Below are 13,276 nucleotides of genomic sequence, written 5' to 3'. Positions count from 1 at the left end.
AAAATTGTGCTAATGTCAAATTAGTTTTTATTGAGAACATTTCTTACAATTCAAGTGTGTTCCAATTGCACCGAGCCTTTGCTCTGCAGACATAAAAAATAAATGCTTATGAATCATTAATTTACATAAGGGGATGAGACAGGGAAATTACACAATGATTAAAAACAAAATAAATAATAAAATGAATAGTCTAGAAGAAGTCGATGTCATCAGGTGCATCGAGGTCACGGTATTCAATGATGTTGCGTGGATCTCCCCGGGACATTCTGAAGGAAACAGCCAGGATGCAGAGCGGAGAGGAACAGTATAGAAATGGACAGAGAAAAATTTACAGAGGTTTCTAAATGCAAATAAGTCATTAGCAGAAAAGGAGAAGCTAGTGGTGGTATGTTTGTCTATAACTGACCAAGGTCTCACCTGTTGTTGCGGGGTTTACCAGGGTAGCCACCAGCCTGTCCACGAAAGTTGTCATAGTTACCCCGGCCGCCTCCGTACTGGTTTGGTGGGTAAGGAGGTCCACCTTGAAGAGAAAGGTAGTGTCATGTCAGAACACCTGAGAGCTGCAACCAAATTAATTACATAGTTGTAAACTGTCTTTAGCACTTGTCCTGACATTTTGTTCAATGTAAAAACAGTGGTGTAAGATATTTAAGTAAAAATACTTTAAGGTACTAAAGTAGTTTTTTGGGGTGTGTACTTTACTATTTATATTTCGGGCAACTTTTCCTTCACTACATTCCTAAAGAAATATAATGACTTTTTATTCCAAGGATTTTCCTTGACACCCAAAAGTAGTCGTTATATTTTGAATCCTTAGCAGGACAGGAAAATGGTCCAAATCAAGCACTTATCATGAGAACATCCCTGGTCATCCCTACTGCCTCTGATCTGGCAGACTTACTAAACACAAAAGTATCTTTCATAAATTATGTCAGTGTGTGTGAGTGTGCCCCTGGCTATCCGTAAATTTTAAAAACAAGAAAATTGTGCTGTCTGCTTTGCTTAATATAAAGAATATGAAATGATTTATACTTTTACTTTTGATACTTATGTTTAAAACCTAATACTTTTAGACTTTTACTCAAGTAGTATTTTACTGGGTGACCTCCACTTTTACTTGAGTAACTTTCTATTAAAAGGTATCTATACTTTTACTCTAGTATGACAATTGGGTACTTTTTCCACCATTGTGTAAAAGGGACTTAATGAATCAATGTGATTGGTAATATAACAGGTGGGGAGGTAGAGGCTCACCTCCGTAACCCATGACAGGAGGACGAGGCTGACCGGGCCCGAAGCCCATGAGGCCTTGGGGAGGGAAGGGCATGCCTTGAGAGAGAACTACAGAAAGATGGAGAGAGACAAAGTCAGTGGAATAATAATATAGACAAAAGGGATTCAATGATACAGCATCACCTACACCTAAACTATTCTAGAAGCATTAGGGGCCTGTTCAGGAAGATGTAATGTTACAGAACGTTAAAATAAAACTGGATGGTGTAGAACAGATATGATTGTCAGAGAGAACAGGGAATCGTGTCAGGTCTACTGATTCTATTTGTATGTGCAACGTGTCCCTCACCTTGTCCTGGGCCGAGCGGAGGAGGGGGCTTCATCTCTGGGAGGGAAGGTCGCTTGGCATCCATGAGAAAGTTGTTGAAAAACACCACCTCCCTTTTCACCTCCTCAATCTTGTCCCCGTGTTTGTTCAGGATGTGCTTGCGCACAAACTCTGAGCCCTGGCCAGGCAGAAGGACCAAATTCATTCACATTTTAATCTGCATCACACCTTGGCAAGGCGATAAAGACCAGTACATGCTCAATGCTCTTTGGGTATGCAATATTTACCATTTTACTTCCACCCTAACACAGACACACAACTACAGATGCACCTTGAACTTCTTGCCACTGAGGGGGCAGAGCCACTTGTCCTTGCCCAGCTCCTGGGTGTTGGCCAACACAAACTTCTCCACCTCCTGCTCCGGGTCCTTCCGGCCCATTTTTCCTGCCTCCTCCTCCGATAGCTTCTCCTTCACACTGAACAGGGGGCTCAGCCTCTCCTCAAATGTCTTCTGCCACTCCAACACTGGGTGCATGACAGGGGGAGACAGTCAGTCAATAATGTGTCAGTGTATGATGCCCAGCCAGAGTTGAATATACAGTAGTGTGGTACTCACCTTCCCCGTGTGCGATGCGATTGGGAGGGATGGGCCCCCGCACATGGATCATGCCACAACGGTTGGGCATCTCATCCTCGCTGGGGTACTCGCAGTTGTTGTAGTAGTCGATGGAATGGACAACACGCAGGTACAAGAGAAGACGGTCCAACACCTGGGAAGAGATTAAGGAAATCAAGTCACCACTAGATAATTTACTTTTCCCTTCTTAATTTGACTACATGTACTTTAGCGTCAGACAAAACCCACACAGTTCACTGCCTACAAAGAGCGTGTAAAGCGGCTGTGTATCAGTGTGAGCCAAGACAGATGGACGGACCTTGACCAGCTTGTCGTCCCTTTCCACAGTGATCTCGGCTGGGTAGCCCTCCTTGGTGCCCTCCTCTGCATCAGCTCCACCCACACTGCCCAGAAGCTCCTCCTCCTCAGCGCTCACCTCCTCTATCAGGTAGTCAGTGATGTTCTTCAGGATGGGGTTCTGAGCCGCCACCTGATACCACATAATACAATATTAAACATACAAGAAACTCATATGTATTGCAAAGACACCCAATTGCTTTCTGTGTGTGTGTGTACCTCCACAGCAGACACTGCCTCTCCACGGGACTTGTGGCTCCACAGCCTGCCTCTGTGGTCCAGGGAGTGGATGAGTTTGGCTGAAAGCTTGATGTCGTTTCGTAGCACCTGTTTGTGCTGAGTGATACCATTGATGTTGCGGACCCTCCGGGCCAGGTCTCTGTTGACCCCCGGAGCCAGCTCACAGTCACGCAGCTACATGCAGCAGAGAGGGGACATACAGGGTCAGACCAATCACTAAGCAGCTGTGTGACTCGAGTGCAATATCTTGCTCATCACCGGGTTCCAGAACTACCTAATTTTGTAGACTTGATTAGAGGTTGTTAAACTCACTCTGATGTTCTGGAGGTTCCAGCAGGTCTCCTTGATGTTGACACTACGTTCAAACGTCACCCAGCAGCGACGGAAGAACCTGACATTGGATGGAGGTGGTTAAAGGTATACAAACATGAGGTGAATGACAGAAGTTCCATTTTTAACAGTCCACTATAGTCCATTAGCAGCAGAGGGGGTCAGGCTGTGGGTATGGTCAGATGGAAGTGGAACTAACCTGCGCTCTGGTTGGGGATCAGACAAACACACTCGCATGAACCCAGGATATCTCCGACACAGCTGAGGCAGAAACAATAGGTTAGTTCTTCCTCTAGGATGCCTAAGGTCATTGTGTGTGTGGGTACAGCTGTATCGGAGTCCTTTGCATCAATGTAACTTTTCATACAGGAATTCCGAGTAATTCTGACAGTCCATTCAAGTGTTCAGTATGATTGTACAGTCAGATTGAATGAATTTACAGCTATGATCTCTGCCTTGGAGATGGTGGGGGCGATGCTCCTCATGAATAGAGAGCAGGTCCTGTGGAGAGGCCGGGGTCTCGGGGGCTGGTCCTCCTTGGGTTTCTTCTCTTCCTTCTCCCTTTCCTTTGGTTTCTCGTCTTTGATTTTTTTTCTGTCAGCTATACAATTTGTGGGGTGCAGAGAAGGCATTACGAGACTTAAAACATTTTAATATTCAAATATATTTTTAAGTGACCCCACCTCGGTCCTGTCATCGCTCACCTTCACACTCTTCTTCCTCCTCTTCATCCTTGTCCTCCCCTTCCTCACCCTCATCCTCCTTTTCCTCACCCTCCTCCCTCTCGGCAGGTTTATCAGAGGAATGATGGGAGTTGGAGTCCGAGTCTGAGTCACTCTCAGAGGCACTGGCATCATCTTCACTGTCTCCACTGTGCTTCCTCTTCCTCTTCTTACTCAGCTAACACACGGGAAGGAAAATAGGTTGCGGTAAGGGTCAATAGATTTATGTCAATAAGCCCAAATCCTAACTTAAGATCTGTGTGTAACTGCTGTACAAATTTCTCATTGTCATCAATACAAGACTTCACAAATGTTCACACAGATCTCAAGTTAGGATTCAGCCCCTTTAAGCACACCACATTCATTCTAAAGACAGAAAGAGCGAATAAGACACATGGGTGCTAGACACTAACCTTCTTAGGTTCAGGCACAACCTCTTTGCTTTTCATCTCTTTTTCTCCTTCCTCCTCTTTCTCTTCTCCCTCACTCCCTCCTTCTGCTGCCTCACCACCACCGTTTGCACCTTTCTCCATGCTGCAGGCATCATTCTCCCCCTGTGGCAGAGTTCGCTTACATCAATGACCAGCTGACAAGAGGGATTCCTGTTCTGAAGGGCAAGAGTAAAGCAGGCCAGGGCAAAGAAAAAGTGGTTACGACAAGAGACAGCATACCTTCTCTTTGTCAGCTGGGGGTTTGCCGTCATTGTCCACATCCTTAGGCTCCTCTTTTTTGGGGGGCTCAGTTCCCGGACCACCAGCTGCCGCCCTGTCAGCTCTCCCTCTTTCCTCTTCCTCCTCAGACGGAAGCTCCAGGATGCGCAGGTCATAATCTGTCCCTCCCTCCATCTTTATCACAGCTAAAGGACAGAGGAAAGGACTGGGTTAGGATATAGAATATGTTGAGGTTACTAATATTCACCAACAAATACAAACACTTCACTCCTCCTGACACTAATTAAAACGAAGGTTAACAGCAAAATACTCTCCTACAGAGAGATGAATGAAGCCATTAGAGACACCTCCCTCAGCCCTCCCACGACTCTACCTGCATCCAAGACCTTCATGATAGCCTGTGCCTTCTCTATGTCCAGGGAGACCGTGTCGAACCAGCCTTTCTCCATTAGGAACATGTAGACATTCAGCCGGTTCTGCAGGGCACTGTGGGACTCCGCCTTCCGCCGGCCCGCCTCATCCGGGTGGTACTTGGATCGGAACCTGCGTTTACAACAATGTCCCCAAAAAGGCACAGGAGAGAGACGGGCAGGGATGGAGTGGAGGAATGTTAAAGAAAGCACTTGTATGCATGGCCAGGCCAAATAAACTGGCCTACAGCACTGAACTGGGCCCTATCTACTTCAGTTCTATACCCAAACAGTAAATCAAACATTACATAAATAAATACTAAGGACACCTGGTTTTTCTGAACCTTCCTGAATCGTGCAATGTTTTATTAGGGAGGAAAACAGCATGTCCATCAATTAAATGCTACTAGCTAGGCCTAATCAAGTGACTGCCATATGAAGAAACTGGCCCTGAAAATGCTAGGTGCTCTCTGGGGTTTGAGGTGCTACTGTAGATGTTTCACAAAGTTTGCATGGTGTTATGTTTGTGTGTGGGTATAGCTGTTTGTGAAACATATCAGGACGCTTTAGGTTAACTCACCAAAAATAAGGCAGAAAGGACACAAAAAAAGAAAGAACATAACAGTTCAGAATTTTACAGTTCAGAAGGGCAAATTTGCCATGGTGTGGACTAAATTTACCTTTTCTTCTCCCAGTATAACAACACACATATATACTGAGAGGGGTCTCTTCTGTAAAAATGCGCTCCACTTCACCCCCCTACTGTGTTTGTGTGCACACAATTTCATTTTCGGGATTCGCTTTGATCCAAATACAAAAACAAAAAAATGGGTGAAAAAAGCATCACATACTAAAGAAAATAAAAATATTTCCATGCGCGCAAAGTGGTTTATTTGCCTGTCTAGCTAGGATCCCTGGTACTGTACATCTAAGAGCAACTGCATTGTGCGCAGTGCAAGCCCTAGCTGTCTAACAACGATTCCTGTGAGGAGTTCCAGTGTCTCGTCTTCAAAAACCTTGTTGTGAAGGACGGGGGAGGAGTGGGAGGGAAGAAGGTTTGGTTAAGTTAAGAAAACAAAAAAAAAGAGCATTGACATTGTATGATCCCTGGACACACCGGTGAAAAAAATGGTGATAAGCACCAGAGACAATCGTATTCTATTTACAACTGCGACAACTGACAATCCAATCAGATTCACTTCAGAGCTAAATCTTTATATCCTGTTTATTAGCTAAGCTATTTACTGACCATGAATGATGGTGCCCAACCATTGCAATAACCCACCATTCTTATCTAAAAGTGGCATGGTATGCATAATAAGCCTACCCCAAAAACTAGGTTTTCTTAACACTATCAATAACAGATCAAAGTGATTTTGAAAATGATGATGTATGTGCAGGATGCTTTAGATACACCAATTTGTCCATACCATTTTTCAACTACACTCAACTCTCACACGTCTTGATATCGCACCCGGTCAAATAAAGGTCTAACATCTTCCACAAAGTACACTGTCTTTACCAAGCCATTAACAAAAGGCTCCAATCTCAACTATCAGATCTATTTGACAGAGACAATTTCTGTAAATAGAGGTCGTCAGTGTAGCCAGTCTAATTCACACCACACTGATTATTAATACTAATAGTTCAGCAAAGGCTCTGATAAACGTACCACTCTTCATCTTTGTGAGCAAGGAAGAAGTCCTGCATCTGCTGCCGTCGGAAGTCTATCTTGTACTCATTATAACGCTTAACTGCCTCAGTCTCATCCACAGAGTCATCCAGGGACAGCAGGAACTCCTTAAAGCTCTTCATCACTTGAATGAAGGTGGGCCCAGGTGGGCCCAGGTCCATATCATGGATGTTACCTAGCCTAGAAAACATAGGACAGGGTAAAAAAAAAAAAAAGAGTGAAATAACATTGACCTAAGGGCAAGATAATCTATTTGGTGGAACAGTCCAGTGTTAGTTTTGCCTGCAATTTTTGATTTAGTCTTAAAATACCTTTTAGTCTTAGTCATATCTTCCTTCGTTAAGTCTAGTTTTAGCCAGACATTTCAGGTCACAATATTAAATAATGAATATATATATAGGCTACCTCTAACTTCCATCATGTTCACATTCAGATAGCCTTGTCCAACTAGGCCTATACAATCCCCGCATATTCCTTAGCTGAAAACATTGAGATGGTGCCAGATTGTAACCAATGCCAACCATAATTAACCATATAGGTTATAAAGCCTTGGCTCCAGGTTAAACAATATACAGCTCAGATTTTCTCCCCATCATAACCCTCAAGGGGGTAAATAACAGTAGTTTCCTTGAAAAGGAGTTTCAGCTTTACAAAAAACGCAGAAGTATTACTATACTCCTAATATTCAATTTGCATTTGCAGGCCGCAGCGCGGGAGCAGTAACGCAGAGGAATGAATAACAGCGCACATGGGGAAAATAGAACTTCTGATATGATCTTAGAACAAAGATAGTCTACATGGAAGTAAGAGAGAGTAAACATGGTTTCTAGTTGACCTTAGTTACAAATCAAGTGTCCTGGCTTCGCATCAGTTCAAAAGATCGAGGAGTGACTGATGTGACCACCAGGGAGCTGTGTGGGAGAATACTATATTCTAGTCATGGCTCATCCTAGATAACTACTGCTGTACACACCTTTTCTAGTCATATGCTGTCTTCATACACACAACAATATAAAACGCAACATGTAAAGTGTTGGTCCCATGTTTCATGAGCTGAAATAAAAGATCCCAGAAATGTCCCCATACGCACAAAAAGCTTTCATTTTTTTTGCCACAAATTTGTTTACATCCCTGTTAGTGAGCATTTCTCCTTTGCCAAGATAATCCATCCACCCGACAGGTGTGGCATATCAAGAAGCTAAACAACATGAGTATTACAAAGGCGGTCCTTGTGTTGGGGACAATAGAAGGCCACTCTAAAATGTGCAGTTGTGTCACAATGCCACAGATTAGGTCTCAAGTTGAGAGGGAGACTGCAATTCACATGGTGACTGCAAGACTGTCCACCAGAACTGTTGGCAGAGAATTGAATGTTAATTTCTTTACCATACTCCGCCTTCAACGTCAGTAGAGAATTTGGCAGTATATCCAACCGGCCTCACAAGCGCAGACTACGCGCAACCACGCCAGCCCAGGACCTCCACATCCTGCGGGATCATCAGACCAGCCACCCGGACAGCTGACGAAACTGTGGGTTTGCACAACCGCAGAATTTCTGCACAAACTGTCAGAAACCGTCTCAGGGAAGCTCATCTGCGTTCTCATAGTCCTCACCAGGATCTTGACCTGACTGAAATTAGGCGTTGTAAGCCACCTTTGATGGCCATTGGCACACTGGAGAAGTGTACTTTTCAAAGATAAATCCCAGTTTCAACTGTACTGGGCAGATGGTAGACGTTGTGAACAGTGCCCCATGGTGACGGTGGGGTTATGGTATGGGCAAGCATAAGCTACGGACAACGAACACAATTGGATTTTATCAATGGCAATTTGAATGGACAGAGATACCGTGATGGGATCCTGAAGGCCCATTGTTGTGCCATTCATCCGCCACCACCACCTCGTTTCAGATTGATGATGCACGGTCCCATGTTGCAAGGATCTGTACATAATTTCTGGAAGCTGAACATGTCCCAGTTCTTCCATGTCCTGCATACTTACAAGACATGTCACCCACTGAGCATGTATGTGATTCTTTGGATCGAAAGCGTGTTCCAGTTCCCGCCAATATCCAGCAACTTCGCACAGCCAATGAAGAGGAGTGGGACAACATTCCACAATCAACAGCCGGATCAACTCTACGTGAAGGCTATGTGTGGCGCTGCATGAGACAAAAAGTGGTCACACCAGATACTTTTTTTGATCCACAACCCTACCTTTTTTAAGGAATCTTTGACCAACAGATGCATGTCTGTATTCCAAGTCGTGAAATCCATAGATTAGGGCCTAATTGATTTATTACAATTGACTGATTTCTTTATATGAACTGTCACTCAGTAAAATACTTGAAATTGTTGCATTTACATATTTGTTCAGTGTACATTATATGTATACATTTATATTCCGGTCTCTGACGTTGCTCCTTCTGACATTTCTTAATTTTTCTGGATTATGTGTGTTTTATTTTGTTGTTGTAAATGTATTGCTCGGTATTACTGCACCGCTGGAGCTAGAAACACAAGCATTTCACTGCAACTGCAATAACATCTGCAAATGCAAAAAATAAACTCTGATTTGAGAGCCAGGCAGACCAGCCCAATCAGACTGCACAACTGAAAGATATAAATTCTGCCAATGAGAGGTTTGAATTAAATAATCTGCATGTATACATGTTTAGGATTGGACCAAACAGAAAAGGAGATTCATGTCAAATTAAGTTTCCATTAATCTCATATGAAATTCTCTTCTTGTCACATTTTCATCGACTAAAATGAAAAGTAATAGTTATAATATATATATATATATTTATTTTATTTTACAGGGCATCTTGTCTCATTATCATAGTTTCGTCAGGAAAAATAGGCAAGAGACAAATATTTTTTGTCAGTTGTGGTTGACAAAATTAACACTGGAACAATCACAGCACCAGTCAGGGACATGGTGCCATTTGATGGTTATCTGCTTTCCACATACGACTAAACGGCATCTCTGCATGAACAGGTTGGTTGTGCCCAGTCTACTCTCCTCACCTTGCCTGGATGGGGATGCCATGGTGAGGCTGCATGAGGTGCAGGTCAGGGTGGCCCCAGGGCTGTGGAGGAGCGTAGCTGGGGCCTCCGCCACCACCATAGCCCAAGTCATACCCCCCATGGTAGGGATCTCCGCCATGGTCATCCCTGATCAAAACAGAGGGAGGATTAGATCAAACATTTTAGATTTGAAGACAGTGATGTAGATCCATTTGATTCTCACCAGTCTCTCCTCATGCGTTTTTGTTGGGGACTCATGTCGTGCCTGGGTGGGGAGAACCTCTCCCTTCGACCCCTCTCGTAGTCCCGATACTCCCCCCGGCTACGACGCTCCCTGCCCCTGTCCCACTCCCTGGCAGATGGGCGCCAGTAAACAGAAAAAGCAAAAAGATACATGTGAAATACCATGCATGAAATGGATTGGAAATGTTCTCTCATTTCGAATAGAGTCACTTCCCATGTTGGGGGTGAAGGAATACACTGTCTATTCCCTCTTTCTCACCTGTCATTCCAGTCATCCCTACGCCTGTCCTCTCTCTCTCGGGAGCGGTCATAGTTGTCGCTCCTCTCACGACGGAACTTGTCTCTCCTTCTGCGATCATATTCATCATCACTGTCTGCCATCTCCCTAAATTTTAAGTCAGTCTACAAATTAGCATAAACGTTCAAATGGTAAATGGTAGTTAGCTTTGTAGGTACCAAGCAAATTAAATATATCAAGTTACACTGGGCCGCCCTTAACTAGTAACGTTAATATCATCAAATGTGGTGTGTGGTGTGGGTGCTGTGCTTTGGCAAAGTGGTTGGGGTTATATCCTTCCTGTTTGGCCCTGTCCGGGGGTATCATCGGATGGGGCCACAGTGTCTCCTGAGCCCTCCTGTCTCAGCCTCCAGTATTTATGCTGCAGTAGTTTATGTGTCGGGGGGCTAGGGTCAGTTTGTTATATCTGGAGTACTTCTCCTGTCTTATCCAGTGTCCTGTGTGAATTTAAGTATTCTCTCTCTAATTCTCTCTTTCTTTCTCTCTCGGAGGACCTGAGCCCTAGGACCATGCCTCAGGACTACCTGGCATGATGACTCCTTGCTGTCCCCAGTCCACCTGTACGTGCTGCTGCTCCAGTTTCAACTGTACTGCCTGCGGCTATGGAACCCTGACCTGTTCACCGGACGTGCTACCTGTCCCAGACCTGCTGTTTTCAACTCTCTAGAGACAGCAGGCGCGGTAGAGATACTCTTAATGATCGGCTATGAAAAGCCAACTGACATTTACTCCTGAGGTGCTGACTTGCTGCACCCTCGACAACTACTGTGATTATTATTATTTGTCCATGCTGGTCATTTATGAACATTTGAACATCTTGGCCATGTTCTGTTACAATCTCCACCTGGCACAGCCAGAAGAGGACTGGCCACCCCTCATAGCCTGGTTCCTTTCTAGGTTTCTTCCTAGGTTTTGGCCTTTCTAGGGAGTTTTTCCTGGCCACCATGCTTCTACACCTGCATTGCTTGCTGTTTGGGGTTTTAGGCTGGGTTTCTGTACAGCACTTTGAGATATCAGCTGATGTAATATGGACTATATAAATACATTTGATTTGAAATGAACATCTACATGACTTTGTCCTTTAATGTGTCGCAAAGCATTTGCCTGCTGATTGATCTCTGCTAGTGCTGCTACTAGGAATCACATGACAAATTATAGTAGCTAACCAACATCTTGCATGACATTTCAAGTAGGTACAAAGATACTAACCCCCTTTAGTATGGTGTAGCTACCTAGCTGTTTATGTTTCTAGCTAACATTAGTGTTTGAGCCGCGTTAGTTAGCTTTAATAGGAGTTTCAAAGTAGATTTAGTGAAATTAGCTAGGTATTATACTTATTTTTCAATGGTAGCCAGTTGTAGCTTAATTAGGTACTTACAATTATTTACTAGTATCTTAGTTTACATTTTCAGAGTAGTAAGCTAACGTTAGCTACCTTACCCAACGCTGTAGCTAAGATAGCTAGCCAACTACCGTTAGCCGTTACTATAGTACTAAAAGCGGCAGACGCAAACAAAGCAAGGTTGGTGCTTTTACTAGGCCCAGGCCGAATACCGTTATATTTCACGTGCTACAAAGCGTAATATGCTGTTACTTCCTATACGTAACATGAACGTTAGTATAACTACATCCCTTGACAGCATGATATTAAACTTTATAGAGGTACATTAACTATTTTTAAAAATCACGTTGTTTTAGCAAACCTGTGGGGTCTCTCTTCCTGAGGTGAATGGCGAAACAGCTTCTACTTCTTCGGTGGGATTTATCGGCGGTTGGCATCCAACGTTATGGTGCATTACCGCCACTTACTGTACTGGAGTGTGGGGCAGAGGCAGGGAGAAACTAAATCCCACCTTCCGGCTCCGTTGCTATTAAAAAAAGATAACAAAATATTTGAGAATATATCTAATGACGTTCATTCAATATACTCTTTAAATTAATTTCCTGTATCCCCTTCTCCCTCATAATAGATCTCATCCTCTCTCTTTCCCTCCAATAATGTCCACACTGTATCAATATCAATACATGCTCCACTGTCTCTGTTTCCTGGCAATACTCACATTTTCCTCTTGGATGCTTTCCTATCACATGTAAGGTCTTATTAAACTGGCTGTGTCCCACCATTAATCTTGTAAATATAGCCTCCTCTCTTCTGTTCCTTCCTGCTGCTCTCCTCTCCCCAACTTTCCTCTGTACTTGAAATACATGCCTGCCCTTAGTATCTCTATTCCACTGCTCCTGCCAGTTCTCCACCATCACTGTCCATATCATGCTTTTTGCCTCTGCCTTGCTCATTGAAACTACCACATCAACATCCCCACTACTGCTTGTTTAGCCAGTACATCAACTGCCTCGTTCCCCTCCACTCCCACATGAGCTGGGACCCATGTAAATATTATCTGTATACCCATTTGTTTACTCCTGCCATGGGTTTGTAGCGCCTCATAAAGCAGGTCTTGCCTGCTACGTGATATAAAGGACTGGAGACTCCTTAGTACTGCACATGAATCAGAGCAAATAACTACTCTTTCTGGCTTAACTTCCTCCACCCACTGCAATGCCAACAGTATGGCCATCATCTCCGCCGTATATACAGCCAGATGATCTGTAATATGTATCCTGACTCTCACCCCACATTCCTGCACTACAAATGCTGACCCAGTACGTCCTGTTCTTGGATCTTTTGAACCATCTGTGTATATGGCCACAAAATTCTGATACACAGTATCCAGACGTCTCTTAAACCAATCAGATGGATCAACACCCTCCCTATCTTCTAGATCTACTACTGGAGGTGGGAGTAGCTATTGTGGATTCACATGGATAGCTACCATTGGACTAAACTCCCTTCAATGCAGTCCCATCTCCTTGTGAAGCAGCTGTTTCTTCTTTTGAGTTTAACAACGGTTGGCATCCAATATGTTACATTACCGCCTCCAACTGGATTATAATATAAATCCATTATAATTTGTGATACTAAATGGGAAAAGGAAAAAGGAAAACATTTAAAAGCAATAATAATAATACAAAAAATAAAACCCTTCCAACAAACCATACACTCATTAAACACCCACTAACAAATTCCACTACTTTGACCATGTCTGCT

At 43.8% G+C, this 13,276-nt stretch overlaps 1 protein-coding gene across 3 annotated transcripts; it reads right to left on the bottom strand.

The window, feature by feature from the left end:
• Positions 1–10: 10 nt before the first annotated feature.
• Positions 11–11,981, bottom strand: LOC129816793 (serrate RNA effector molecule homolog). 3 transcript variants are annotated; one of them, XM_055871697.1, is made up of 20 exons: positions 11,874–11,981; positions 10,133–10,274; positions 9,853–9,997; positions 9,630–9,776; positions 6,580–6,780; positions 4,871–5,040; positions 4,498–4,682; positions 4,240–4,380; positions 3,809–4,004; positions 3,545–3,705; positions 3,304–3,365; positions 3,087–3,165; positions 2,754–2,948; positions 2,497–2,667; positions 2,178–2,331; positions 1,893–2,086; positions 1,583–1,739; positions 1,255–1,341; positions 407–520; positions 11–266 (listed from the first exon to the last, which is right to left on the bottom strand). In XM_055871697.1, exons 1-19 carry the CDS (start codon positions 11,964–11,966, stop codon positions 414–416), a joined length of 2,787 nt encoding a protein of 928 aa, XP_055727672.1. In that variant the 5' UTR covers positions 11,967–11,981; the 3' UTR covers positions 11–266; positions 407–413. The 3 variants fall into 3 exon arrangements, with proteins under 3 accessions (XP_055727672.1, XP_055727664.1, XP_055727681.1); XM_055871689.1 differs by having other exon boundaries at positions 418–520; XM_055871706.1 differs by having other exon boundaries at positions 418–520; positions 10,133–10,257; positions 11,874–11,963.
• Between the last annotated feature and the right edge of the window lie 1,295 nt (positions 11,982–13,276).

This window comes from Salvelinus fontinalis, chromosome 2 (assembly GCF_029448725.1).
Source record: "Salvelinus fontinalis isolate EN_2023a chromosome 2, ASM2944872v1, whole genome shotgun sequence".
NCBI classification, from domain to species: Eukaryota; Metazoa; Chordata; class Actinopteri; order Salmoniformes; family Salmonidae; genus Salvelinus; species Salvelinus fontinalis.
Note: the sequence above shows the minus strand (reverse complement) of the source record. Positions and strands in the feature narration are given on the sequence as shown.